We start from the raw sequence: 26,109 nt of genomic DNA on the forward strand, positions 1-26,109 counted from the left end.
GGGGCGTTGGAGGGGGAGGACATGGTGGAGGAGGGGGTGGACGGTGTTATGGAGGGGAGGGTACTGGGGTGGCGGGATTCGCTGGGATTGTTCGTTGGGTTTTGGTATTTGGGTATGGGTGGCGAGGAGGTGTTGTGGGACAATGGTGTGGTATCCTATGGATGTTGTGGGAGGCGTAGGGTGGAGGTGCAGTGGTGGTGTTTCAATGGCGATGGGAGAGGAAAGAATTCTGGCGATGGGATGGATTGGAGATATGGGCTAAGCGCGGGCGGTGGGCTGGCATTTGTGGGGGCGGAGGGGGGCCGGCGGGTGAGGTCGACCGTGGTATAATTTTATTTCGAGTCAAGCCGCTAAACTATCTCGAAATTATATGTAAAATGTACTCCCGATTGATCTGTCCCAGATTCTCTAGTTATATAGGAGGAAAAAAGAAGAAATGGGAGATAAATGTCCTACACCTCCAGATAGGTGACGGCAAAGCATGAAACACGCCCCGGCCCCCAGCTCCAGCATGAAACGGAAACGGGCGCTAAACCCCGGCGGCGAATGGTGGCATAAAGGACTCGACATCACCTCGTTCCCGTCTCATGCACTGGACAGAGCCGCACCTCGACTTTCTCTTCAACCCTCTTTATTCTTTGCGCTGTGTCACTTTTGACCACTTGCATCGTGCTTCGTTTCTGGATTGGGAGCGCTTCGAACAAGTTGCTGACAACGAGCTGAAAAGGAGTTGATATTGGGAAAAGCTTTGGGTAAGCGCTGTGGTTTTACTTTGGGGAGTACTGTTTTTCCTCTGTCATTTGTCACATTCATTTTTTGTCTCATTTATTCGAGGGGTTGGGAACGGAAATGGACCTCTTGGACTTCAAACTTTGGATTGGATACATCGGACTCGGATTCCACCCTCGAGGACCGGAGACCACCAAGACAGGGCTCCAACTACTTGGACTTGGAGCATGAGGCAGTACCGCGGCCAGATCATGCTACATGGACGTTGACGAAGACAAATGCCTTTGTGGAACAGCTACTCCTTTCTGATGTCGCTACGCAATCGTCAAGAGTTCTTCGGATTGAGATATATCTATCGAAGCCCGCATCCACTCTAGGCCACTTCGTTGAAATGCCGGCTCATCTTTGGAAGAGATGGAAGACACATTTCGCGTGCCCGTCCTCCGGGATCCTCCAGATCCGCAAACCTCATTGCATCCACCCAGCTGAGCTCCGGCGATTTTAAGTTGCGACGGATCTCCGTGATGAATCTCAAATATTGTCGTCTTTGATATGTAAACGGCGCGTACCAGGCATTCTGCGACCACGAAGCTGGCGTATGTGAACCTACATCCGGTTCTAACGTTGCGCTTCTGTCGTAAATCTACGCTCCACCCCGTGGCATATCTCCCTGCGTATACATCACCGACCTAGGAGTTCTGTATTCGGCTTCCTGTTATATTTTTTTCTGTAAAGCTCCTCGAAGCATCCTACTGCCGGGGCGGTCGTGGCATTGCCAAGAAAACTGCCCCTGGCTTGAACATCGTCACTGTTGTCATACGTATGGAGCCTGCGCATCACAACAGCATTTACGCCCTGGTGACTCCCATACCACAGCAGCGCCGACGAGTCTTACGGGAGGCCTTGGGACGGCCATGTAGGATCGACCTTCACTTCGGTTTTGCTCCCGCTCGCATCCCCATCGCCGAGCCCCATGCCACAGCTTAGTGCCGGGAATTCGGAAACCACGTTGCACTCTTGGATCATATGTATAGAACACGCACATTGGTCTACGACGTGTTTGCGGCTCACGATGATCGAGTGGTCGACGTGTGCGTCACTAGGCCAGAATTTCACCGCGATGGCCCGAGCGCCTCCTATTGCCACCATCGTGCTATTGAGAACAATAGCATCAATAGAACCATTGCTAGCCGGGATCCCAGAGTATATAACATCTATTCCGCATCTCTTCTCTTTCCTTCTTCAATCATTTCCTTCGTCCATCTTCACAGATCTCTTTCTGTCACTTCACGCACAACGTCACAAACTTCTTCACAACCATCTTCCAACTTTCTCCACAATACCTACCCACAACGCTCACACGATGCTGTACCAGTCCCAAATCCACGTCTTGAGCCAGAACGCCCAAGCCCTCATCAACCTCTACAACACCCAATACGCCCACTTCACCACCCTCGCCCGCAAGATGTCCCAGCACCGCGGCCTCTCCCTGACCACCTCCTCCCTCCCCACCCTCTCGGAATCCGACGCGGCCGCCACCTCGTCCCCGGCACGCGGCAAAGAAACCCGCCTCAACCTACAGCGTGCCCTGCGGCCCCCGCCCCTCGTGCACACGTGGGACTTCTACCACGACCGCCAGGACCGCAAGCCCACGGGCACCCACAACCCCACCACGGCCGCGTCCTCCACCCCCTATGAGGCGCGCCTGGTGCACCTGGCCGAGATGAGCGACGTCAAGGAGTGCTGGAGCGTGCTGAACAACTTCAACGTGGCCGCGCTGGAGAAGAAGGACAGCATCCACCTCTTCCACAAGGGCGTCAAGCCTTTGTGGGAAGACGCGCGCAACCTGCGCGGCGGCGCGTGGACGTTCAAGGTGCCGAAAGCGCAGGGGCCCGAGTTTTGGAAGGAGTTGTGCTTGCTGGCGGTCGGCGAGCAGCTGCAGAATGCCGTGGCGACGGATCGGAAGAGTATGTGTATTCCCCTTTTCCCCACCTCTTCCTCAGGTTGAGGGTTGTCGGAGAGTGTTTGTTGCTGATGGGATGATTGCAGCGTTCTTGGATGATATCTGCGGCGTCTCCCTCACCGTCAAGTGGACGCACCACCAGATCTGCGTCTGGAACCGCGATGCTGAGCACGCGGCGGGCATTGCGAAGATCCGCGAGGTGGTGGATGCGAATATTACGGATGCGCTGATGCCGAAGGGCCCGGATGCGGTGTACTACAAGGCGCATAGCGCGCATGAGGGCTTCAGGGAGGCGACGGCGGGCGCGGCGGTGGGCGGGATGGGCGCGGGGGCGGGGGGTGTGCCGGCGGTGCAGGTGGAGGAGGCTTGATTTCGGCAGTGGTTCTGGAAGGTTTTGACCATGATGGATGGCGGTGTGTTGAGGTGGCTTTGTGGTGGCATAGTAGCGAGCAAGACTGTTGATGGTAGCAATGTGATTTGGAGTTCATGGGTTTGATAATCATTGGAAGTTATGCTGTTTTTGTGACGCTGGGAAACTGTGAAGGTGGTGATAGGTCGCTGGGGCTTTGGTAGATGGCTTGAGACACCCCTAGGCTATTGAGAGGAAGTGGTCGTAGGATGTAAAGAGCGGCGAGCTGTGAATTGACCGTACTGATTTGACGTGACGAAAGCTGTGGAAATTGACGCTGTTTGAGAATTAGGAGGATGGTGTTAGGCTGCTGGGGTATCGCTAAAGACTGTGTGACGCCTCTGGGGTGTATCAAGTGAGCGAAGTAAGGACGTAAAGAACGATAGAGTATGAATCAGACTCTTGGATTTAATATTGATGAGGTTGATGCTATTTACGCTCTGCGTGAATTAGGAGGATATTATCGACCGCTTGGGGTCTTGGTAGACGCTTTCGGACGCCCCTGGGTTATATCAAGTAAAAGAATAAAGAATGTAAGGAACGATACAGTGTGAATTAGACTCTTGGATTTGATATTGTTGAGGTTGATGCTATCTACAAGAAGCTGTAAATCAGAGGGTATTGCTGACCGCTTGGACGTCTTTGTACGCGCTGGCAGACACCCTGGGGTATACCAAATGAATGAACATAGGATGCAAAGAACAGTGAGGTGTGAATTAGACCCCTGGAGTCCTTAGGCGAGCCAGCCCTCTAGTGCATCCACCTCTTTCAGGCTTCCAGAACACCTCAGACCCATCAGCCCCCATTTAAAACGACCCACCTGCAGGCAATCATGTCTTGCAGCAACTTCCCCCCCTCGCCACCTCTGCTCTCAAACCCACCAATTGAACCCCCCCTTTTCAAGTCCCCAACACAGAACCTCCCATCATCGACCCTCCACCATGCTCTCAACCCATCCAATCCGCCCTCCGCCCTCCCCTCCCCGCCCCACCCCTCCAAACCGCCCTGAACATCACAAAGCGGCAACCTAGGCACCCCCTCATTCCGTCCCTCCGCAGGCATCCGCGCACCGCACCGCACCGCCACACCTCCACTCGTCACCGTCACCGTCACCGTCACCGTCACCTTCCCTTCCCACCACCCTCTCCACCCGTGTCACCGAAGCAGAAATCCCGCATCGGTATCGGCACGGCATTGCCCCCCCCGCGCACGCGCTAGGGCGCGCTGTCACATGGCACACACGCGGCCCCGCCACTGTGACCGCTGGGTGCTGGGCATGTATGAGTCAACGACGCAGCGGCGAGCGGAGGGCGAGCGGAGGACGGGCGGGCGGGTAGGGTGGGTACTGACGACGAGGCGCGGGCAAACGAGAACAGGTTGCGTCGATGTCAAGGGCGCGAAACATTCATGAAAATGTGATATACAATAGTTATGGAAGAGTCAGCCGTCCCAACGGTGGCGGGTGGCGAGGGTTAGGCAGCCATCCGGCCCCACGCGCGTACTGTACATTTCGTCTCAGGCCGCAATTTGGAAAAATCAGGCAGCTAGTTAGTTAGGCGGGAAAAATGCCTCGATTTGTCAGGCCGCGAATTCTCGTCGACGACCTCACCCCATCATCACGAGCACGCGGGAGGGCGGGAGGGAATTGTCACGGCGAAACGACGTGTTTTGGGTTTTCAAGGGTTGAGCAGCAGGGCAGTTCAAGGGTAGTGGTTCACCACGCCATTCTTCCTCACTTTAACTGTTTCGCTATTGTAGGGATCGATGTGATATTTATTGATTGATTTGATAAACCCTTCCTCCTCCTTCTTTGAGCAATACCGAAGACATGGACGTATAAGGTGCGCTCGCCCGCAAGCTCTTTGCAGCATACACGCAGCGAGCGAAGAGTGTCGAGAGGTTCGTAGTAGTGTAGAGTGTGTAGATATAGAACAACCGATCCCATCCTGATCATTAAACCGTGGCATGGGCACAGGGAGCCCTCCAGATGCCAAAAACGCCGTGCAATGCACCCCCGCAAATTGAGAGGCCTCTCAAGTCGTGAATGACAAAAGAAATATCGACATTATGAGTTTGGGTTGACGTAAATGCAAGTGTTACCGTTGTCGCTGCTGCAGATGTCTCACCGACTCCTCGAGCTGCTGTATCTCGCGCTTAAAGTCCTCGTTTTCCTTCCTCAGCCGCTTGACCTCCGCATTCAGATCCGCAGCATCGTCAACGTCCGCGGGCACGACTTCCGAGTGCTTCCGTTTCCGTGAGACGTAGAGGTCACTTTCGAGCTGCGTTTCCTCCTCGCGGAGCTCCTCAGGGCTCTCGACGTTCTCGCGCTCGCCCACGTCAGCTTTCAATGCGGGCCCGAGATCCGACGACCCCGACATGAGGCGGTGCACGCGGCGTTTGTGCTCAGCGAGGTTCTCCTTCCGCGTGAAGCCTTGACCTGAGGAGCGCTTGCAGTCCGGAAAGGGGCAGAAGAGGGCTTTCTTGGTGCCACCGTGCATCTTGTGGACTTCGCGCTCGTGGCGGAGTAGTCCGCCGCTGTAGGTGAAGCCCTGCAGCTTCTCGCAGCCGGCAACGGAGCACTTGTAGGGGCGGTCGTGCTTGTCCATGTGTTTACTAGAAGGGTGTCATGTTAGTCATGCCCAGGGAGGGGTGATGAGAGACGTGGTACAAACCTCCATTCGCATTTACGCTCAAAGGTCATATTCTGGTCAACACAGTCGCTGTGGAGGCAGATCATCTTGTTGGCGGTGTTCCGGGGAGGTTCCTCAGTGCGCTTGAAAGCATGACCGGCGCGGCGGGGAGAGACTGCCGATTCGGCGGCATCTGGGGATTGCGAGCCCTCTTCAGACTCTGCCCGCCGACTATGCGAGCTCGCATGCGATTGGGCGTTTGACGGTCTTCGAGAGTGGTAGGAAACGGGCGATCGCTCTCCGGCCATACTGACTGGACTGAGAATACTGGCGTTATTTGGCGTATTGGGGGTCATGTTATGTGGAGACCGTTCTTGGGGGATGTGGCCCATACTGTTGTTGATGTTGTAGTTCTGGAAATTGGTATGGACACTGATGTCCTGGCGACTTTGACGTTGCTGGGGAAGGGGCGCCTGAGGCGTGCCAGCGTCATATATACTTGAAGCTGTGTACAAATCTTGAGGCGCAGCTAGCCGTCGAGCATCCGGTGCCTGGCCGCCGTTCGGCTCGGTGAGTCTTATGGTGGGAGTCAGATGACTGCCGTCAAGACTCTGGCGTGGCAACTCGGGGGAGACGGGCGAGTGCTGCGTCGTTGCGTTGGGCTGTGCGAAAGGCCAGTTTGAAAACGCATCGACATCGGGCGGCCCAAGGTGCGAGCCAAGGAAGCTGTCGGTGGCAATGCCTGAGTTTCCAGGCCACGGGAAGGCTTGGGCTGGAGTCGTCGGCGACGCGTGGGACGTCAACGCGTAAGTACTATTATAGTGGGCAGCGGGCGACGCTTGGAACTGCTGGGACTGCCTGGTGGAGCCCGCGTAGTGGGCGAGGAAGCCTGCGGTGCCGATTGGATCTGCCTGGCTGTCAGCGGCGGGCCAGAAGGCTGAAACCTCGAAGAGTGCAGGTGTGCTGCTTCGGCGACAGGGCCACGTATGGGGCCTGTGGGTGAGTCACAAGCTGAGGAGAAACGTACCGGGCGAGGGGTTTGCATATTGTGGCTGTGCGGCGAGGTGCGAGGGCCGGCGCACGTGACGTGACAAATCGCGATGGTCGGGCATCCTGGTGTCTCCGACACTTCCGCGACCGCCTCTGCCTCCGCCCCCCACGTCGACCATCTGCCGTCCGAAATGGAGATCTGCTTTGGCATCTGATTAGCCGGAGCCACCGCATGAAACAAGGACACAGCAGGAGGGCAGTCCACACGCCCGTAGATGGACACAGCAGCGACAACGGTAGGAAATTCACCACTCACACTCATCTGGCTGCGGCGGCCTCGTGCTCCACCCAATGAACTCGTTGTCGTTGAGGAAGTACTCCTGCGACACACCCACGTTGTCTACCAAGTCTTCCAGGGCACCGCTGCTGGCGATCTGGTTTGGCTGGGTCCCGTCGGAGTAGTAGAACATCCAGCACACGCCCCAAAGGACTGCGAGCGAGGGCTTGATTGACCATGGCCACGTCGTGGTCATTGGCCGGTGGCAATTGGGGAACTCGCTGAACCACGAGAGCAGCCGTCTCTCCTTCTTGCCGTACTCGTCGTGGCTCGCGCCCTTTGCGCGCTCGAGTGCCTTGCGCACAATGGCCTGCATCAGCTGGCCGCGCAAGCTGAGCAGCAGGTGCTCGTAGTTGGCGATGAAGACCTCATCGATGGCCAGCCCGATCTCGTTGCCCTGGCAGATGAGCCACCTGTCGTCGTACTGCGCGCGCGCTAGGTTCAGGATCTCAATGGCATCGTGAACCTCGGCCAGGCGACATATCAGAACCTCGAGCGAGAGCGTGTCCAAGTTTGGCTCCGTGTTTCGATTGAGGAACTGCTTCTCGTTTGCCGCGATCCGGCTGAGCTGCAATGCGCTATTCGGGCCCTCAAAGTTGCCGTCGAGGTCCCTCAGCATGCTGTGACGCAGGGGTCAGCATTAGAACACCATTCACACATGAAACCAAACGAAGCCCAGACAACATACCGTTGGACTTCTTCTTCATGAGTGCTAGCACCGCCGGATGCGTGCTTTCCGAGAGGCAAAGGTTTCAAGCGGCTGCCCCTCTTCAGCGGCTTTGCGACACGGTCTCGATGGCGATGCTCCGCCTGGCGGGGAAGGCTCCTCTCGAGTCTGCTGAAGGTTACGTCCTCGACACTGGCCCTGAGGCCGGCACGCTTGGCGCCGACAAGCTCTGAGAGCGTCTCGGCCGAGCTTGGCTGGACACGCGGCTTGAGGCGACGACGAAGCTGATTGATGAGTTGGAAGACCTTAAACGTCACGTATATGCTCGTCGAGTGCTGCGGTCGCTGGCCTTGGATCGCCATGGTGCGAGTGCGCATATAAGGACGTAAGGAGGTGCGTAAGAAGCGATCAAGTTCCGTTGCCAGAGGCAGCGGACAGGCGACTTAAGACTGAGGTTCCCCGTCGCGCTCAGCTGGGGCTTTGCAACTTTGGAAAGGCTGAGGATGCCTTACAAGGTGTTGAGGGGTGAAGTCGGCCCCAACCTCGCGCCACTCAGCGATTTGATAGGCCTCTTCCCGAAGGCAGCAGCAATGCATGGGGCGGAATGGGGCGTAAGTGAGGCGCAGACGTCGCATCGTCGTTCGCAACTCTCACCACCACTGCAGCCCCATGACATGCTCCCTGCGATACTCGGTGGCGAGGCGCAGTCGAGGCAGCCTGTTCCTCATTACCGCCCAGATAAAACCGCGGCCACACAGCGGCGAGGCTACAGCAGTTTCTAAACCTGCTGCTACTCACGACTGACCGCCGTCCCCATTATTTCCGTTGCCTGCGCTAACCTTCGTATCTAGAGACGATATTGCTTCTTGCCGTTCCATGTTGTCATCCCAATCCGGCCTGTTCGGACTGTTCTAATTCCTTTCAGCCTGATGCGACCGTTCCAAGTTCCTTTCCAGTCTGATGCGGCTGTTCCAAGTTTCTTCTCCGTTTCTTCCCATCCAACGGGAATTACTTCATCGGCCTGTCGATCAGAAACGAGAATCAACTCGGCAATAAGCTTTCCGGTGATGTGCTTCAGAACATTCCAAGGCGATTCCGAACACGAGACTAGAAACGATAGTCCAATGCACCATGTCCTGGCCCCCAGTCCTAGAACAAATAATGCGCCAGCCTTTCGATCTAGAAACAACCCTAGTTCTGCCTCGTGATCTCGTATTGGAGGATGCCTGATGGAGGACGCCCGTCTTCGCCAGGCAGCAAACACCTCATGGGAGCCTGATGGTCATCGCGAATCAGAAATCGCGCATGTCGGGATCGGCCAGCAGCATAGTTGCGGGTCTTAATGCAGCATCAGGCACACCGAGTAGCGCCACTACATGCGTTTTATAGCCATGAAGAACCGGATACGAAAGGAGAGCGTTACAGGTGATGGGATGAGGATGAACAAGGAAGTGTCGAAAGTTTGTCCATTTCTTTGCACAACGAGCTTGTTTTGTTGTCTCAAAGGTCTCCATGAAACTTGAAGCACTCAAGAGCTGGATTCAAACTTTAGATGAGAACGCCCGTAATTGCCTCGACACAACATCATGACTTTTCTGACGCTGGCCTATTACGATTTTTCATGTGCGACAATGCTGGGCGACAAGGCTGGCGGCTCTGAATAGCCCTGATCCGGGCCACTCTAGCCCACACTCCAGACTGTTGGCACTCTCGACGGTCACCTTGGCTGGGTAACAGAGATTTCGATCCCTTGAAAATTGACTTGCGCCAATAGGCGTAGAGATTTATAATGTTACACCAAAAGCCACGTACGGATCACCCTTCGGACGTGTAAAGAGGGCTAACCGGAGAGGTGGCAGTCCGACTCACTGTAGGATAAACCAGCGGGCCCCCGAACAGGCTGAGGAGTAGCGGTTAGTCTATTGAATATCCTCCTTTGTCGGCTTCTACTGTGTACACTGGTCTTGCTTGCTGTGAAGCATCATTTTTTATGTTGCTTGCTGTGGTATTAGCCTGCAAAACCCGGGTATAGTACTTGATAAATGGCGCGTAAGTGTTTTCGCATCCACGTCCGGTCTGATTGCGATATTAACAAAATCAGCTATTTGCGCATGCACGTTTCAAGAATGTGATTATGCAGCTGCTCAGCCGTCGCCTTACTGTTCAGAGCGTGAGCCTAAAGGAATGTATCCAGTCGCCACTTTACAGCTAATTAAGGACAACATAGATGTCTGTCAAGACTACGGCTGTCTGAAACAGAGAATTGAAGATACAATTACTTCAAGCGAATACTGCAGGGACCGTGAGTACTGTGTGCCGCCCTGCATACATGACTACTTCACTAAATCAATAATAGATAAATGCTCCACTACAGGATGCCCCAACCTACGAGCATATGTGATGAGCGGCACTACCTCTGTTAAGAAGAATTATTGCTCGTCACGTTTGTCTTTCTAGTCTAGCTCTACCTTGCAGGGCTAACGTCTACCAGATCTCTAAATTGCAGGTTCATTGAATCCTATCACGTGTCTATTCATCACGTGACTCCTCTTCCACCGATCTTCTACACAGCTTGCGGGGTCCTTCGCCATCTCCTTAGCGGTGTGTCCTTGATTGTTTGTGATTGTCCTGGGGATTTAGTGTGTGGGAAAAAAATTGTATGAGGGGCGGAAGAATACTTGAGCAGGACCGCTCCCCAGCTTTTCCTTTGTACACACTTAGTTTCTCACTGATCCGTACCTTACGATACATTTAACGTAACGGCAGAAATACTTAACGAACTTTGTGAACGCCTCCAATACTACTGGGCCTTGGCCCCGTTCGACGCTTGCTTATTCCACCTTGATCCTCTCTTCACGTGTCAGCCTGTATCGAAGATACACATACAGCTGAGCGAGGCCGACCCACACAAGACGCCCTCTTGGTCCCTCACGGAGTCCAATGTTCTCTCTTTGTTTCAATAAAATCGTCTAGCCCTCCATCATCATTGCTCCTAGGACCATAATGTCGTTATTGGATGATAGATATCACAGAGTCAACTGTTCTCCCTCGTTCCTGTGACAGGCATTTAACCGATCGCTCTTGTCCGATGCCTGCGGACCAATGAGGAGGGATGGAAGGAAGGGGAACGGGGGTGCCTGGTTTGTTGCTTTGGGATGATGAGGGCGGTTCCGAGGATTTGTGGGGGATGGTGTTGTGAGAAGGATGGGAAGGAGAGGGTGGATTGGATAGTTTGAGAACATAGTGGAGGGTAGGTGATGAGACGCATCGATCGTGAGATTGCTGACGGGCGTGGGAACCAGGGTGGTGGATGGGTGGAAGGTAGGCAAAGGAGGTAGGTAAGTGCTGCAAGACATCACTGCCTGCATGTGGGTCATTCCGATGGGGGGCTGATTTTGGGGGTTGAGATATTCTGGAAGCCTAAAAGAGGTAGATGCACCTAACGGCCCCTAAGGGATATAACGAATCGACATTATGTGGGATCATACACCCTGGCGCCTTTAGTTACGAGGTAAACTACTCGAAAAGCATCGTCATACTTTCAAGCCTTCGTTTCTTTGTGCAGGCTATCTTACATAAATACATTCCGCGCTCAACCAGGAACTTCCATCCCCCTCTATCCATTAAACTTTCTCGCTCCAGCTTCTCCCACCAACCTTTCAATCGTCTTCTCAACCCACAATCTCGAACCCTGTACCCGTCGAACTCCCCACGCTCACACATATGGGTCTTTCGCTGCCCCCGGCGGCCCTTGAGCCGTTTCATCTTCATCTGGAACTTCACCTGGCTCCTTCTTGTGCAGTGGCTGCAGGATATTGCACAGTGTTTCCTGGCCCTTGTTGATTCATCTGCTGCCCGTTGGGGTCTTTGCCGTAGGACAGGGCATCGTGCGGCTGGTTTTGCTCGGCTTCGGCCGCTTTGCTGGATTTGGACTTCCGGGCGAGGAGGTACGTGATGCACATTTTGGATGATTGAGGTGGGAGGGGCTTGGAGTAGATTCAAGGTATGGAAGGTGCGTCTATGATGTCGTTGTGGATGTTTGATTGATGGTGGTGGTCGAAGGAACGCGAGTGTTGAGGATTGTTCTGAAGCTTGAGAGGTTCAATCGTAATGGATTTAGATGAGATAAGTTCTCGATGTCAAGAAGAACGTGGATTGCTTTGAGAAGTCTAAAGGCATATGTTTCGACCTATATGTATATTCTTCAATTGAGATATTCAAGTGGTACGCTGACTGTCGATCCAACCAATCACGCACAGCTTGCTGTATCGGGGATAGCGTGAAGTAGGCATTAGCCATCAGCCATGCAGGGTCTTCCGTTCCAACACGAACCACCATCTTCGCTCCTTTAGTCGTTTGCGGAATGGACTTCGCAGTGGCTTCGCAATACATTCCTCATCTATGCAAGCCAGCAATAGGTCAGGCTAGCGGTCGACCTCCGCTGCTCCCGAGATTGTCTCTAGTCGTCCGAGTTGGAGATGGTGTATCGTGGTAAGCCTTCAAAGGGCTGCGCTATTTGTAGGAATAGGAAGAAAAAGGTATCTGCACCTTGAAATAGTCCGTCTACTACATTGTTAAGCCTTACCAGTGGGACCAAGCTGTCCCAGAATGCGGTCAGTTCGTGTCTCAAAAAAGACCATGCCCTGGGTACCGAAACCAATTAGATCTCTGCTTTGTAGATCAGAGTTCTCAGGTCGCTGAAAAGGTGCGGAAGGCGAGCCCACTAAATGTTACCATTATCCGCTCGTCTCCGACAGAGAGTGCAATCACTGCAAATGGGTTGATGTCACGCTCCTTTTTCCGATTGAAGGAGTGGAGCTATCCCGATGCTTTCGAAACATTCACGCAAATTCCTTATCATCTTTCTCAATCATTGGACCAGCTGGCGCTAAACCTTTTTATGACCAACTATGTCGGACGTGACGCGACCCAGTATCAATTCGACTACCTCCCGGACTTCTATCAGCAGCCAGGACTCGATAAGAATTTCAGCTTAAGCATAGTGGCTGTTGGCTTAGCGGGTTTTGCTGCCGTCAATAACGTCCCAGTACTAGTCCACAAAGCTCGCATGAAGTATTCATCCGCGATTCGAGCGGTCAATTTGGCTTTGGCATCTCCGGATACTGCTAAAAAGGACTCAACGCTCGTTTCAGTCATGCTTTTAGGCATGTTCGAAATCATCATATCGCCAAGTCAACAATCGCTGGAGATACTAATGAAGCACTTGAATGGAGCTGTCGAGCTAGCCAAGCTCTGATCTAAGGAGCAGTTCAAGACGGATCTCGGGAGACGCTTATTTCACAGTCTGAGCCTCAACGTTGTGGTAAACGCTTTCCTTCAGAACAATCCGATACCGGGTGATTTCATCAGCTGGAGGCAGTATATGCCAGACCTTCACAATCCGGGCAGGCCAGAGCACGGGCTTCTCGACATTATGATTCGCTGGGTCGACCTCATGCGGGATGTCGATTCAGGGTTTTTCACCACCACCGCAGATATTATAGAGAAATGCCTTTATTTGGACCATGATATGCAAAGCTTCGCTGAGAGGATGCTGCAATCGTGGCAATGCCTTGTTGCATTCGCAGGTGCCGATCCTGAGCTGGTGTACGAAGGCTACTATTACCTCTACCGTGGAAGCACAAGCTTATATTGACTCGAGCTATTCAAGGACTCCATGTTACAACTTCCTTCTCCAAGAAGCTGTTGGCCCTAGTTGAAACATTCAAGTCGCTTCTTCTACGACGTGCTTCCGACATCTGCGATACAGGTCCCCAAGTAGCCAGCTACGCCTCCAACGATTGATCTCAACATCCCCACCTCAATCCCATTAGCGCCCCAGACTACCGTCGAATCGAACATCATAGACCCGGAAGAACATCGCGTCTCTCGTCACTTCTTGGCTCTATGGGCTAGCTACGCCTCTCTCAAAACTGAAAGTGCCAACAAGGGACTCCAGGCTTCCCCAAGACAATTCCCCACTCGAACTCTGGAATTTGATCTGTTTATTCCCCATAGTAGTTTCTTTCTCTTTGAAACGTTGCCAGTCACGTTAAGTGTCTTCATCATCTTCATCATCATCATCGCTCTCATTCTCACTATCGGCAAAGTCCCGACCAAACAAGTCTACTTCACCTTCATACGCGTCCTGGCTTTCGGGGTCCCAGAGCAGGAACTTCTCACCACCACGCCACTCCGATTCCGGCTTCGTCGACATGCGCCCGAGCCAGCGATACACGCACTTGACGTCGGTGAAGAAGACAACGCGTTTGCCGTCGTTCAGTCGGTTCAAGCACTACCAGAACGTCCTCGCACCCATAACGCTCCAGCATCTGCCTTGGCAATGCCTGCGGCGCCAGCCTCGCAGCCAACTCTTACCGTGTTTTCCGAGTTCTGCCATACGTTGAGGTGGACGCTCTCTGACAAGTAGGTCCATGTCGAAATGACAATGCCGTGCTCCCGCAGCTCGTCCACCTTTGCAAGAGCCTCCTTGTTCTCACGCACCCATCGCTCGAATGGTTTGCGGACGTCATAGCCCTGAACGATAACGTCACCGTCGCACATGAGCACCGCCCCAAAGTCGGCCTTAGTGCTATACTCGGTCACGACACCAACGGATGCCGGTAACCCGAAACTTGACCCGTCGACGCTAGCGCTGAGATTCGTGCTTTTCTCCGCGACGGCACTGCTTGGGCGAGGGTCCCAGTGCGCCACGTCGGGCGATCGAAGTCGTGGCGCTACGAAAGGTTTGCAGTCGAGGGCCGCAGCCTCAGCCGCGTTGGTGATATCTAATACCGGGTGCCATCGACAGTGCGTCGAAGTAGCCCAACGTTCCCGGGCGCAGGCGATCGAACGGCTCGGGCTCGTAGAGGGCGTAGCCGAGATCGTGCATTTTCATCGCGTTGCGGTACTGATCGCGGAGCCCCATTCTGATGGCGTACTTGCGGATGGCTCAGCCTCGCGAGGCATATCGACCTCTCCGGTTGTAACATATCCAGACAGAATGGGCCGTTCGTACACAAATTAGTCGTTCAGCTGCTGTCAGAACATTGTGGCTGAGGCCAGGTCACCTTACTGGACATCGATCAGCCCCATGCATTATTGGCGCTGCAGGGTGGGCGGCATCCTGGCCATGTCTGTGAAGATGCCTCGCCAGTTCGCCTCCCCATGTTGATATTGTACTCTGGGCATGCGGCTCTGGTCGAGAGCCCCGCGTCTCGACATTACTGGTCAGATGTATGGAATATTGCTGGACCTTCGTCTCTATCCGAACACTGGTGACATCGCACCGTTTCGAACTCGGGATTTACATACGTTGTGAGCTGGAATGAGCCAAGAGACCAATGATGCGGCGGGGTCTTACACCAAGGCTGGGGCCTTGATGATCTGCTGGAAACCCGGGGACAAAACACTGGAGAGGTTCAAGACTCAGCGAGACAAGCTCGGCGATGAGCTAGAGGGATTTAACTTTGGCGTGCAGAAATTCAAGATCGACTCCACGAAGCCTTTTCGAGCTGTTTTCCAACGACTGCATGAATTCCTGAGGCACGATGATCGAGAGACGCTGCTGGTTGTGTATTATGGCCGGCACGGCGAGAAGAACGAGGATAACCAGCTCGTCTGGCTTCGGTAAGCATGACCCAGAGCCCATCTTAGCTTCATTGCAGCAGACTGACGACAGCTACTCCTCGTAATGATGCGCCAATGTCGTCCAAGAACCTCCGAGGGATCCCGCAAGTCAATTGGAGCGCTCAGCAAGCACTGTTCTTACACAAATGTGACTCGCCTGTCATATTTATGCTGGGCTGCTGTTACGCCGGTGCATCAGTGCATCGTGAGCAGAGTTCTAGCACCGTCGTAGCGCTCGTCGTGACGGGCTTCCACAGCGTGGCTCCCATGCGCGGCAGTGACAGCTTCACAACCTTTCTAACCAAGGCCCTCAAACAAATGCGAGAGAACCAGGAAGCCGTCGACATCAGCTACCTCAAAACGATGATTTCGGACATACTGAACAGTTCAAATGCGCTCGGTGAAAGGGGCACCGATAGGCGCGTGACGCCTGATTACTTTCCCTTTTTCAACGACCCGAAAAGAGCCATCACCTTGAGAGTCTTGCCCGTGCCAGGCGACCATGGAAGCCCAAAAGTTGTCCCGATCGCAGCGGTAGAGCGCAAGGCGGAGCCATCACCTCAGTCGGTGCCCCAGACACCTGTGAGAAACGGGGCTCGCAATCCTCCACCTGCACCAACCCCTAAATCGACACCACCTCGAACTCCAAGGTAGGCCATATTCCCGCCAATGGGGGAGCCACTGCCTTCAATAGTGCCAACTTTAACTTCGTTTTAGGTCGTCGATAGGCCTGCGCAAAAGTGCGCGAGCAACACAATCACTATCTCCATCGGATCGCGCCTTCGAACGCCGAAAACTGCTCCAACTTCAGCAAGGGTACATATTTCGATCCAACCCAATACAATCTGGGACTGGGCGTTGGTCTATCACGTGATTAATTCCTGAATAGAACATGGCAGGATACCCCACCCCTAAGTCCGCCTTTGGACGTGTATCGCTACTCACAGCTTCAAGAAACACAAAACGGCTGCTAGGTATCTACCCTGCATACAACTTAGAAGAGCAGTTGAACTGCTTTATTGAGAATCGAGTCCTGCGTCGAGACACAGAGAATGAGTACACGGCCCTTAGCTGGCGCCTAGAGGAAGCATTTCCAGATTCTCCTCGAAAGACCTCATTGCTTCCCGACCCAGAATGGAACAATGAGATTCTCGTTACAGAAGGCAATCGCAGAACTTCGCTGGCGGTTCATCCAACTCTTCAACAGGCTCTGAGGCAGCTCCGACGACCCGGCGATACCATTGTCGTGTGGGTGACCAGCTTTGTATCAACTGGGTTGATGAGAAAGAGCCACAGGACCAAGGAGAGCTGATACCCGGCATCTTCCAACGCGCGTCTAAACTTGGAGAGGCCAGTGACGACAGCTACACAGCTATCGATTTCATTCCAGACCTCCTCGACCTAACGTTAATCGACTTGCTCGTCAAGGAAGAAAGCATACCCGTCAAGTGGCAAGCACTGATTAACCTTATGAAACCGCCATACTTTAGCCGCCGCTGGGTGTTTCTAGAATTGATGCTTGCCAAGCACGCAGTGCTATACTGCGGGGGCGCTCTCATTGACTGGGGCGAGTTTACCGACGCCGTAATCATCCTAGGCTCTCGCTACGATGATGTTCGTCTTCTAGTAAGAGCTGCTGTACCTTCAGAGTAAAGATCCCCAGTGCAATCTCTTCGGTCAGACCGCCTTCAACGCTAACCAGTAACTAGCCAAAGTAGCAAGCTAGACAGCTTGGTGGATCCTCGAAGTCTGGCAGCCTACTCCATTGTGGAGGCGTCGCGCGAGTACTTCCGACGACAAGGTGACGGGTCGAGCCTCGCCACTTGCAATCTTGAGGAGTTGGTCTCGCGGCTGCCGGCACTTCAGTCATGGCATCCTATAGCTGTTATCTACGCACTGCTACCCTTAGCTACCGACCGCCAGCTTTGGACGTATGAAGCAAGTGATAGCCCGCTCGAAGTATTCTAGCAGTTCGTCATGGACTGCACACAGGCTTCAAAGTCCCTCGACATCATTTGTCGACCTTGGGCGCCTAAAACCAAGGCCGGCTCAAGATTCCATTCCGAGTACGGCACATGGCCCAGGGCAGAGAAGCTGCCATCTTGGATCTGCCAGGTCAACCATCTCCCCTTTGGCGAGGACAGCAAGACAGGTCGCAAGAGCGGAGACCTCTTCATCGGCCATGCCAATTGGCCCTTCTATGCTGCAGCAGGTGGTTCTATCGCAACCCCCATTTTCGGAAAACTATCCAAGAGCGGCAAGCGAGAGCTCAACCGCTCAATGACGGTCAACGGTTTTGTGGTAGGCGAGATTCAAGCTCTCGGCGGCCGCTCGCAGGACGGCACACTTCCTATAGAATGAATCGAGATGTTCAAGGGGCCGGAGGACGAACTTAGCGACAGCTTTGTACCCGATCACCTATGGCGCACGCTCGTGGCGGATCGTGGTCCAGATGGCACATTGGCACCGCTGTGGTATCACCAAGCTTGTTTGCACTGGTTCCAAGAATTCTATGGCAACGACATCACGAGAGCCTAATTCGCGACCGGCAGCACTCATCCATGGCGCTGCAGTTTATCCGGCGCGTGCGAAGCGTCATCTGGAACCGTACTCTCTTCACTACTACAGACGTCAAGGGTCGTAAGCTGTTTGGTCTTGGCCCGGCTGAAGCTAAGCCGGCCTACAAGATTTGCGCTTTGCATGGGTGTAGCGTCCCGGTTATCTTGGAGCCGGTGAAGGATTACTGGGAGTTGAAAGGGGAGTGCTTCATCTATGGCATCATGGACGGCGAGGCAATGGAGATGATCGAATATACGTCCAAGACTCAGGAGTTTTTACTACTTTAACTACAGAATACGTCATACCTTTATCCCTATCAAAGCAAACCCGGACGATACACTGAGGTCTTTCTAGCAACTTCCAGAGCTTGTTCGGAGCTTGCTGTTATGCTGCTTTGTCACAGCGACGCAGAATACAAAGACATCTCCTTTATAATATTGCAAAGCGATGGCGTGTCGTTGCAAAACAATCTCATCCGCAAACCCCATCAACAATGGGCGCTCATATACTTATGCATTCCGCGGTAGGAATCAGGTCCGCTCCTGCCCTCATAACGCTTTGCAGCTTCCTGTGAGATGAGCCTTAAGATTTACCCCGTCTTTTCTCAAGCCTCGCAGCCTCACACTTTTACAGTAACACACACGAATTGGTATTGTTCTGGGGCGGTCATTTTAGTATCAACGAGTTTCAAGAGCACCAAATGATTTACAGCGTCATGAGAGCTCTGCGGAAGGAGCGCCTTGATCAAATACATCTCCGGCGACGATCGCCTCGACTACGTGCAACCACTTCCACCAAGGCTTCCCGCCAGGCCCGCTACCCTCTCCGATCCCAGGAGCATCTCGAGCAGGCCTTAGACGCATTCAGATCCCAGCAGCTCGCCATCAACCCAAAAGAAGCAGAAACCGAGACACATGAAGGCTCGCTTGCCTCAGACATAGAAACAGACTCAATAGTCGCGGCCCCCAAGCCCTTCCCCTTCTTCGCCCTCCCCGCCGAACTCCGCAATCAAATCTACACCCACCTCGCCGCCACCGAAAACACCGTCACCGTCGCCATGTGCCGCTCCCGCATCTCCGCCGACTGGCACGCCGGCTACAAGCCCCTCCTCCCCAAGCCCCCAGCCCTGCTACAGGTCTGCGAGCAAGCCCGCACGGAGTACTTCCCTATCTGGGTCTCCCAGACTGAATTCACGCTCGGCCTCGCGTCCGACGACAGTATTGAGGTTGTGAGGATGTGGCTGGAGTGGATTCGCCCGTTCGCGGGTTGCCTCAATCAGATGAGCTTCATCCTACGCGGGGAGGCGTGGACGGATAGGCGGAGCGATCTGCCTAAGCAAGCAGGGGTGGAGATAATGTATGAGAGGTAGGCGGAGTATTGGTTTAATTTTAAGGAAGGGGTAGCGGATGAGGATTTGATCTTTATGGATGGGGAGAAGTTGGTGTATTCGGCGCCGGAGGATAAGTCGAAGACTGTCAGCACAGAACGCGAGGCATTTAAGACTGCCGTCGAGGGTCTGCGGAAGAAACGTCAAGCGAGCACCCTTGTCGTGGGGGATATCAAGAAACTCGTGAATGCGCTGGTGAGCGATCATGGGAATTTGGTGGAGAAGCGCGTTCTGAGGAGGCGGTTTGGGCCGTGGTAGGCGCACTGTCGAAGCGACTGGAGATATGAGTGTGGGAAGCCTGGAACTCGCGGAGTTCTTAGGCGCCTTGGTGTCGAGAAGGTCCACGGAATGGCTTTTCAACTTCATCGGCTCGCTTCTACCCTGCCTTAGCTTTGAAGCTGACGCTGCATTGGTGTTAGGGTACCTATATTCTATTCATTGTTTTTTTATACTTACCGTTACTCTTTTATACCTTTCGTTTTCTAAGGGCATTGCATACCACGGGCCGGATGGACTCATGAAAAGCTCGCTGGCGTTTTCATTCGAAAAGCAACAAGCCCGGCTGTCCAAGCGAGCGAACCCCTATATGGCCTGATTCGAGAAGAAGCCTGTTCAGCAACTCAATTTCGATCCAGAGGACTCAGAGTCCGAGGATATGTTTGTGGACGGCGACAAATCAGTAGTTTCAAGCTGGGAGGATGATGACGCAGAGAATATGGTTGTGGATTGCATCGACGTTGATGGTGAAGGCGAGGCGGACAAGACGTTGGAGAAGACCCAACCCGCTGAAACTGACCCCTACAGCCTCTAGGTATACTACGGACTTCCACGAGCGCTGCACGGCATGGCTCACGACTTCGCGGCTGAAGACGGTGCAGAGGAAACAGTGACTGTGGGTCCCCTCAAAAGTACAGCCCGAGTCGCAATGCAGCGGAATCGCTACGACAAGGCCCCTGACGCAGGCTACAAGGGCCTTCCCAGAGTTCTAGCCTTCATGCAAACTACCTACCTAAAGACTTGATGTCTATCATCGGTTTCTTGTGGCCGAGATCGAGCCAGCACTTAACCCTATTGGTAGAGACGGCCATCGCATGCTCCTCTAGACTTGCGCTTTTCAGCAGCTTGTGGCTTGGATCCACGTTCGACGTTCTTTTCAGAAACGCTTCTCTATACATCAACATTTATCACATATACGTTCGCCGAATATGGCGGACTCGTGGAAAGGTTGAAGCACAATGTAGCTCCGGCAAGCAGTGAATGGTAGGAAACTTGACATTGTGGTTTTACACATTCACCTGAATGCCTTCGATGTTTTCACACGATGGTACTCTCATCATGACCAAGAGAGAGTGAAAGCATCATTGTGAGGATGCCGACTCCTGTATTTAATTCCGTCCTTGAGCAGGCTCTTCTCGTCATCAGAAATTCCCTTCCGCAGAACCCCCCTTTTACCAGCACCCACCAAAACCACTTTGGGAGCAGGCACTTCAACTTCAACCTTCTTTCCCTCGCACCCTAAACGTCTATTTCATATCCGAGCAGGACTACCTTCATCAATATGCCAAAAGCAGTTGCCTCGTCAGCCCGATCGTCTCAGCGTTCGGAGCCATACTCGTTACGATCTCGGAAGACGCGTGCTGAACAAGCCAGCATGTATCTAGAGGAATCTGATTCCTAAAAATCCGTTAAAGGTTGGTTCATTAACGGTGAATTTGTTGAAGCTACGGAACCTGAGGATTCTAGCTGGGAAGACGAATCCGACGAAGACCACATGATGGAGGACACTGAAGTTGCGAGCGTCAAGTCTGGGACCCAACCTACCGAACTGGACCAGGAAGCTTCAGACGATGAAGATAACCTCATCGACAATTCGGGAGTGGAGGAACCAAGCCGGGAGGACGAATCCGGCGGCGAGCAAAACCTCCAGAATACCACGACTGCTGATGCCGAGCTGCAGAAGCAACTCGACAACTTCCTCGCCGATGATCCCGACGATGAAGATATGTACGTCGATGCGAAGCTAGAGGGCTTCTTTAGTCTGCCAGGCGAACTTCGCAATATGATACACGACCTCGTAGCTGAAGATGAAGCCGAGGAAACCGTTACGGTAGGCCCTCTGAAGAACACCGTTCGGGTTGGCATGCAGCGAGAGCAGTACGACGACGCTCACCACGCCGGCTATTACCAAGGACCCCCTCACATCCCCGCCTTGATACAGACGTCACGCCGACTACGAGCTGAGTATTCCCCCGTTTGGGCGAAGAATACCGAGTTCATGCTCGGCCTCGCGTTTGAAGAAAGCCTTGAGATCGTTCGCGCGTAGCTCGAATCCATAGGACAACTCATTCAGGATATCACGAAGCTGACCTTCATTGTTCGGAATCGTAGGTGGGAAGGCGATCAATCTGACCTGGAGGAGCATACAATGGCAGTTCGTACGGGCTGGGCTGAGTATGAGTTTGACCTAGACCCGAAGACGCCAGTTGCGGACGGCAACCTGGTCCAGGTGGTAGGAGAGAAAATCTTCTACCACGAAGAGAAGTCAGACCTTGTGGATGGCCACGTCACTGCGTTCCAGCAGATAGCCAAGGGTTTGCGCACCATGAAGGCGCAAGACTTGGAGGACATGATCCAGAAGCTCTTGGAGCTGCATGGAAATTATGTCATTCCGAAGAACAAGACCATTCTCCGTCGCCATTTCGGACCGTGGTAGGCTGGCGCGGAGGTCGCCGATCTAGACTCACGGATGCTGAGTAGGGCTGATTGAAGGTGGCATTTCCGGATAAATTTGAGGCTTTTGGATAGAATCAAAGGCTTTAGATGGAGTTAACGATTTCAGATGGCGTTAATGAATTTAGATAGCGTTGATTTTAGATGACGTTGGTTTGAGACGGCGCTAATGCTTACGAATGGCGTTCAGGTTTTGGATAATGTAGAAGGCTGTAGAGGTAGCCGAAGCCTCTAATACAAATCTATTTGGTACGATTAAAGGCTGCAACATTTGCAACAATGTGTTTGTTTCTGAATGCCCTCTCATGGTTCTATGATGGACTTTTAGTATGTACACTAGTCTCATGTCACGATTGATAGCAAGCTACTCTACCTATAAAGGTAGAGTAACGTCTATCTCTGCGTGCCGAGAAACCCACCGTGCCGAGAAATATAAGGGGTACTTTGACTTTAAGCAACTCACACTCTATACACACATCGGTATGTGCAATAGTTCTATATAATTCGTGTATTATGGCTATTCCTGAACAGCCCAGGACACTTATCACCTAAAAATTACGTTCGTATCCTCGCCTTCAAGCCTAATTTGTAGAGAGCCTTCTTTTATAGCAAATAGACTTCTCTCCCCACAGAACCACTACAAAGCTCTTACCGCTCTAAATATTGATAGCAGGGTCTTATCCGAGCATTAGAACCTCGCTATAATGTTGGGAAGTCATCATCAGCCTGGTGTCTGCTGTGGCGCGCAAATTTCATGCAAGGTCGCCACGCAGGTTGGTACTTCGAATAGAAGCGATCACCAATCCGGGCTAACTAACTAACTATATCTGCACTAGTTCAGTGGTGAAGCCAAGCACTGCTGCCTAGCAGCCTTTCAGCCTGTGCGGCTGAATCAATCGCAACCACTTCAACCTTAACTCAGGTTTGGTCCTTTTTCGTGACAAGACCACTTCTTCTATACACTGAAGTTGACCATTTTCCATCGTTAAAGGTGATAAAAGGCCCTCTTAGAGAACGTCTTCACGATTTGTCCTCCGCGCGCTCTCTGTGTCGTGTGTAACTCAATACCCTTCGGCATCCTTGAAAGCTGAAACAGTGCACAACGGTACGACGTCATAGACATGTCTAAGAAAAGGGTTGCCGGCGAATACGGAGTGCTCGCCTATTCAGAATCGAAGAAATCAAAGATCGGGGTTTCGAAGAGTGTCCTGAAGGAAAGTTCTCAGCAGAATTTACAAAATGAGTCATATACGGTAGGCTGGATTTGCGCCATTACTACCGAATATGTCGCAGCTCAAGCTTTCCTCGACGAAAAGCACGACCGACCGGAATATGTGCACTCTCATGACAACAACGACTACACACTGGGTAGAATTGGGAAACATAACGTCGCTATCGCCGTCCTCCCTGATGGTGGTTACGGTATTTCCTCTGCAGCAGGTGTCACAAGGGACATGCTCCACAGCTTTCCAAATATCAGAATCGGGCTGATGGTTGGCATTGGTGGCGGTGCACCAACTCCCAAGCACGATATCCGTCTGGGTGATATCGTGGTCAGCGCCCCTCGTGATGGGAACGGTGGTGTTTTTCAATACGACTTCGGCAAAACGATCCAAGATCAGAGCTTCCAACCAACGGGTTTCTTAAACCAGCCACCAATGGTCCTACGGACGGCCGTGAATGGACTCAAGGCACAATATGAGAGCGACGGTCATCAGCTTGATGAGACTATCAACTGTATTCTGGAAGAGAAACCAAGACTGCAGAAGAAATATAAGCGACCCAGTCTAGAAAGCGATCGACTTTATCAGTCTACAGTCAAACATCCTTCGAACAATGAGAAAATCTGCGCCGTGGTCTGTGGAGATGATCTGTCGAAATTGAGGCGGCGAGACGACCGAGCCGAAGACGAGGATAATACAGCGATCCACTACGGTCTGATTGCCTCGGCGAACCAATTAATGAAGGACGCTTTACTTCGGGACAAGCTAGCGGAGGATAACGGCGTCCTATGCTTTGAGATGGAAGCGGCAGGATTGATGAACCAGTTTCCTTGCCTAGTTATTCGAGGCATTTGCGACTATTCTGACACCCATAAGAACAAGGAGTGGCAAGGGTACGCAGCAATGGCAGCAGCTGCATACGCAAAAGATATTCTCTGCCGAATTCCTCCAAACAAGATCGAGGCTGAGAAGAAGATTTCCGATCTTCTTTTGTCTGGTTAGTTAGCTCTGCTAAGTGTAATGATTATTTCGTTAACGTTAAATAAGGGAAAGAGGATGTAAATGAAATACGTTGCGATGTTAAAGACGCAAGGTCTACTGTACAAGACATGTCATTTAAGCAGAGGCGAGGAAATATTGAACGGTGGCTATCGCCATCAGATCCATCCACAAACTACAACAAAGCCTTACAACAACGCCAGGAAGGTACAGGACTCTGGTTCCTACAAACTCATGCGTACGTCCAATGGAAGACGCAGCGGAGCTCCACCGTGTGGCTTTACGGCATACCCGGATGCGGCAAGACAATCCTCAGTTCCACTATTATTGAGGATTTGGAGAAGACCCTTCCCCTTCCAACTCTCCTCTACTTCTATTTCGACTTTAGCGATGTCGATAAGCAGACACTCGACAGCATGATCCGATCCCTTATTAGCCAGCTCTACTGCAGGTGTGAGAACACATGGAAGCAATTGGATTCGCTCTTTGCCTCTTGTGAAGATGGACGTCGTCAACCAAGACGCGAGTCACTCTGTCAGGTTCTCTTGCAAATGATAGAGCCCTTGGAGGACGTATATGTTGTGTTAGATGCTCTTGACGAGTGTTGTACGCGGGCAGGGTCACACAACAAAGGATTGCTCTCATGGATAAGAGATCTGCTAGGCTCAGGGCAAAGGAATGTCCACCTTCTCGTAACAAGTCGGCCGGAGCAGGACATTCAATCGAAGTTGAGCGACCTAGTTCACAAGGAAAATACGATTCCTATCCAAAGCGATCTTATCAGCGGTGACATCCATGCATACATTTGCACTAGGGTCAGACAGGGTGATGGTTTAAGGAGATGGCGAGAACAACCGGAAGTTCAGGACGAGATTGAGGCTGCACTTATGCGGAAGGCCAACGAGATGTGAGTAGAGCTTCTGCTTGTTACCTAGAGTAGCACACTAAAGTCGAGCAGGTTCCGATGGGCTGCATGCCAGATTGATGCCCTAGAAAATTGTTTAGACTATCGAACTCTCAAAAGTGCGCTTGCTTCCCTTCCAAAGACGTTGGATGAAACCTACAGCAGGATCTTACACGCCATTCCTCCCGAGCACAAGCAATACGCTACGACCATTCTCCAGCTTATAACGTTCTCAGAGCGGCCATTAAGGATCGAGGAGGCTGTTGATGCAATAGCCGTAGACACGAATGGGGATCCATACTTTTGTCCGAAGTACAGGATGCCTGACCCTCAAGAAATATCGCGTTATTGCTCGAGCTTGGTGGCTGTAGTTTCAATTGCGGAACGTTCGAACGGTGAAGGTAATAATCGTGCGGAGCTTCAGTTGGCACATTTCTCGGTCAAAGAATATCTGATGTCGAATCGGCTGGATAGCGATATCGCGCCGGATTTCCAAGAGTCTATTGCTAGAGCAGCAGTTGCGAGAGTTTGTCTAGCATATCTACTACACTTCGGTCAGGAAGTTTTACCAAGGATATCATGCAGCGCTTTCCCTTCGCGCACTATTCAGCAAGATACTGGATGACTAATGCGGTAGGGGCTAAGGGTACGGACAACAGAGTGCTGGAATTCATTGAGCAATTATTCTGTTGTCGGGAAAGCTCCTATAAGGTCTGCTACAGTCTTTACCGACCAGATCAACCATGGCTTGATAGACCGGACAAGAGTGGAGAGCAAGCCTCGGCGTTGTATTACGCCGCGTTTGGGGGCTTACTACATACGGTAAATTGCCTCTTAAATCGAGGCGCCGACGTCGACGCGCAGGGTGGAGTATACGGCAACGCACTCCAGGCGGCTTCACACGGAGGCCACGAGCAGATTGTGAAGCTGCTAGTTGAGAAGGGCGCCCACGT

The 26,109-nt window shown here is 52.7% G+C and overlaps 9 protein-coding genes across 9 annotated transcripts; 7 read left to right on the plus strand and 2 right to left on the minus strand.

Moving 5' to 3' along the window:
• Positions 1–1,894: 1,894 nt before the first annotated feature.
• BDZ99DRAFT_463966 (translation initiation factor eIF4e) lies at positions 1,895–2,884 on the plus strand. The gene has a single exon (XM_033720193.1). The coding sequence runs from the start codon at positions 2,093–2,095 to the stop codon at positions 2,735–2,737; it is 645 nt and encodes a 214-aa protein (XP_033576128.1). The 5' UTR covers positions 1,895–2,092; the 3' UTR covers positions 2,738–2,884.
• A 2,313-nt stretch (positions 2,885–5,197) lies between these two features.
• On the minus strand, positions 5,198–8,087 carry BDZ99DRAFT_521611 (uncharacterized protein; the record flags this gene model as incomplete). The annotated part of the gene is made up of 5 exons (XM_033725643.1): positions 5,198–5,714; positions 5,774–6,638; positions 6,759–6,923; positions 7,038–7,678; positions 7,747–8,087. The coding sequence occupies 5 exons, from the start codon at positions 8,085–8,087 to the stop codon at positions 5,198–5,200; spliced, it is 2,529 nt and encodes an 842-aa protein (XP_033576129.1).
• Positions 8,088–8,504: 417 nt separating this feature from the next.
• Positions 8,505–8,975, plus strand: BDZ99DRAFT_46550 (uncharacterized protein). Its single transcript, XM_033720553.1, has 2 exons — positions 8,505–8,603; positions 8,651–8,975. Exon 2 carries the CDS (start codon positions 8,655–8,657, stop codon positions 8,931–8,933), a length of 279 nt encoding a protein of 92 aa, XP_033576130.1. The 5' UTR covers positions 8,505–8,603; positions 8,651–8,654; the 3' UTR covers positions 8,934–8,975.
• A 609-nt stretch (positions 8,976–9,584) lies between these two features.
• Positions 9,585–10,272, plus strand: BDZ99DRAFT_46460 (uncharacterized protein). The gene is made up of 5 exons (XM_033720364.1): positions 9,585–9,774; positions 9,827–9,895; positions 9,953–10,027; positions 10,082–10,168; positions 10,217–10,272. The coding sequence occupies exons 1-5, from the start codon at positions 9,768–9,770 to the stop codon at positions 10,222–10,224; spliced, it is 246 nt and encodes an 81-aa protein (XP_033576131.1). The 5' UTR covers positions 9,585–9,767; the 3' UTR covers positions 10,225–10,272.
• Positions 10,273–12,058: 1,786 nt separating this feature from the next.
• Positions 12,059–13,279, plus strand: BDZ99DRAFT_533764 (uncharacterized protein). The gene is made up of 2 exons (XM_033726518.1): positions 12,059–12,263; positions 12,314–13,279. Exons 1-2 carry the CDS (start codon positions 12,204–12,206, stop codon positions 12,980–12,982), a joined length of 729 nt encoding a protein of 242 aa, XP_033576132.1. The 5' UTR covers positions 12,059–12,203; the 3' UTR covers positions 12,983–13,279.
• A 268-nt stretch (positions 13,280–13,547) lies between these two features.
• Positions 13,548–14,694, minus strand: BDZ99DRAFT_533772 (uncharacterized protein; the record flags this gene model as incomplete). The annotated part of the gene is made up of 3 exons (XM_033726519.1): positions 13,548–14,020; positions 14,104–14,513; positions 14,667–14,694. 3 exons carry the CDS (start codon positions 14,692–14,694, stop codon positions 13,778–13,780), a joined length of 681 nt encoding a protein of 226 aa, XP_033576133.1. The 3' UTR covers positions 13,548–13,777.
• Positions 14,695–15,275: 581 nt separating this feature from the next.
• BDZ99DRAFT_499453 (uncharacterized protein) lies at positions 15,276–19,759 on the plus strand (the record flags this gene model as incomplete). Its single annotated transcript, XM_033723656.1, has 8 exons — positions 15,276–15,354; positions 15,407–16,004; positions 16,072–16,170; positions 16,515–17,003; positions 17,064–17,313; positions 17,356–17,655; positions 17,711–17,994; positions 18,547–19,759. 8 exons carry the CDS (start codon positions 15,276–15,278, stop codon positions 19,280–19,282), a joined length of 2,835 nt encoding a protein of 944 aa, XP_033576134.1. The 3' UTR covers positions 19,283–19,759.
• Positions 19,760–20,858: 1,099 nt separating this feature from the next.
• On the plus strand, positions 20,859–22,013 carry BDZ99DRAFT_521617 (uncharacterized protein; the record flags this gene model as incomplete). Its single annotated transcript, XM_033725644.1, has 3 exons — positions 20,859–20,934; positions 20,992–21,619; positions 21,689–22,013. 3 exons carry the CDS (start codon positions 20,859–20,861, stop codon positions 22,011–22,013), a joined length of 1,029 nt encoding a protein of 342 aa, XP_033576135.1.
• Positions 22,014–22,827: 814 nt separating this feature from the next.
• BDZ99DRAFT_46680 (ankyrin repeat protein) lies at positions 22,828–25,201 on the plus strand. Its single transcript, XM_033720869.1, has 2 exons — positions 22,828–24,250; positions 24,307–25,201. Exons 1-2 carry the CDS (start codon positions 23,152–23,154, stop codon positions 25,161–25,163), a joined length of 1,956 nt encoding a protein of 651 aa, XP_033576136.1. The 5' UTR covers positions 22,828–23,151; the 3' UTR covers positions 25,164–25,201.
• Positions 25,202–26,109: the final 908 nt, after the last annotated feature.

Source organism: Mytilinidion resinicola (assembly GCF_010093595.1).
Source record: "Mytilinidion resinicola strain CBS 304.34 unplaced genomic scaffold BDZ99scaffold_11, whole genome shotgun sequence".
Classification (NCBI taxonomy): Eukaryota; Fungi; Ascomycota; class Dothideomycetes; order Mytilinidiales; family Mytilinidiaceae; genus Mytilinidion; species Mytilinidion resinicola.

What these genes read in the sequence shown, in the direction of transcription:
- BDZ99DRAFT_463966 (XM_033720193.1), top strand. Translation starts at nt 2,093, where the DNA reads ATGCTGTACCAGTCCCAAATCCACGTCTTGAGCCAGAACGCCCAAGCC.
- BDZ99DRAFT_533764 (XM_033726518.1), top strand. Translation starts at nt 12,204, where the DNA reads ATGGTGTATCGTGGTAAGCCTTCAAAGGGCTGCGCTATTTGTAGGAAT. An exon ending in GTAGGAATAGGAAGAAAAAG is followed by an intron (nt 12,264 to 12,313) that starts GTATCTGCACCT and finishes AAGCCTTACCAG; the next exon opens with TGGGACCAAGCTGTCCCAGA.
- BDZ99DRAFT_46680 (XM_033720869.1), top strand. Translation starts at nt 23,152, where the DNA reads ATGTCTAAGAAAAGGGTTGCCGGCGAATACGGAGTGCTCGCCTATTCA. An exon ending in TTCCGATCTTCTTTTGTCTG is followed by an intron (nt 24,251 to 24,306) that starts GTTAGTTAGCTC and finishes AATAAGGGAAAG; the next exon opens with AGGATGTAAATGAAATACGT.
- BDZ99DRAFT_46460 (XM_033720364.1), top strand. An exon ending in GTCGCCTTACTGTTCAGAGC is followed by an intron (nt 9,896 to 9,952) that starts GTGAGCCTAAAG and finishes AGGACAACATAG; the next exon opens with ATGTCTGTCAAGACTACGGC. An exon ending in AAGCGAATACTGCAGGGACC is followed by an intron (nt 10,028 to 10,081) that starts GTGAGTACTGTG and finishes AATCAATAATAG; the next exon opens with ATAAATGCTCCACTACAGGA.
- BDZ99DRAFT_46550 (XM_033720553.1), top strand. Translation starts at nt 8,655, where the DNA reads ATGCGACCGTTCCAAGTTCCTTTCCAGTCTGATGCGGCTGTTCCAAGT.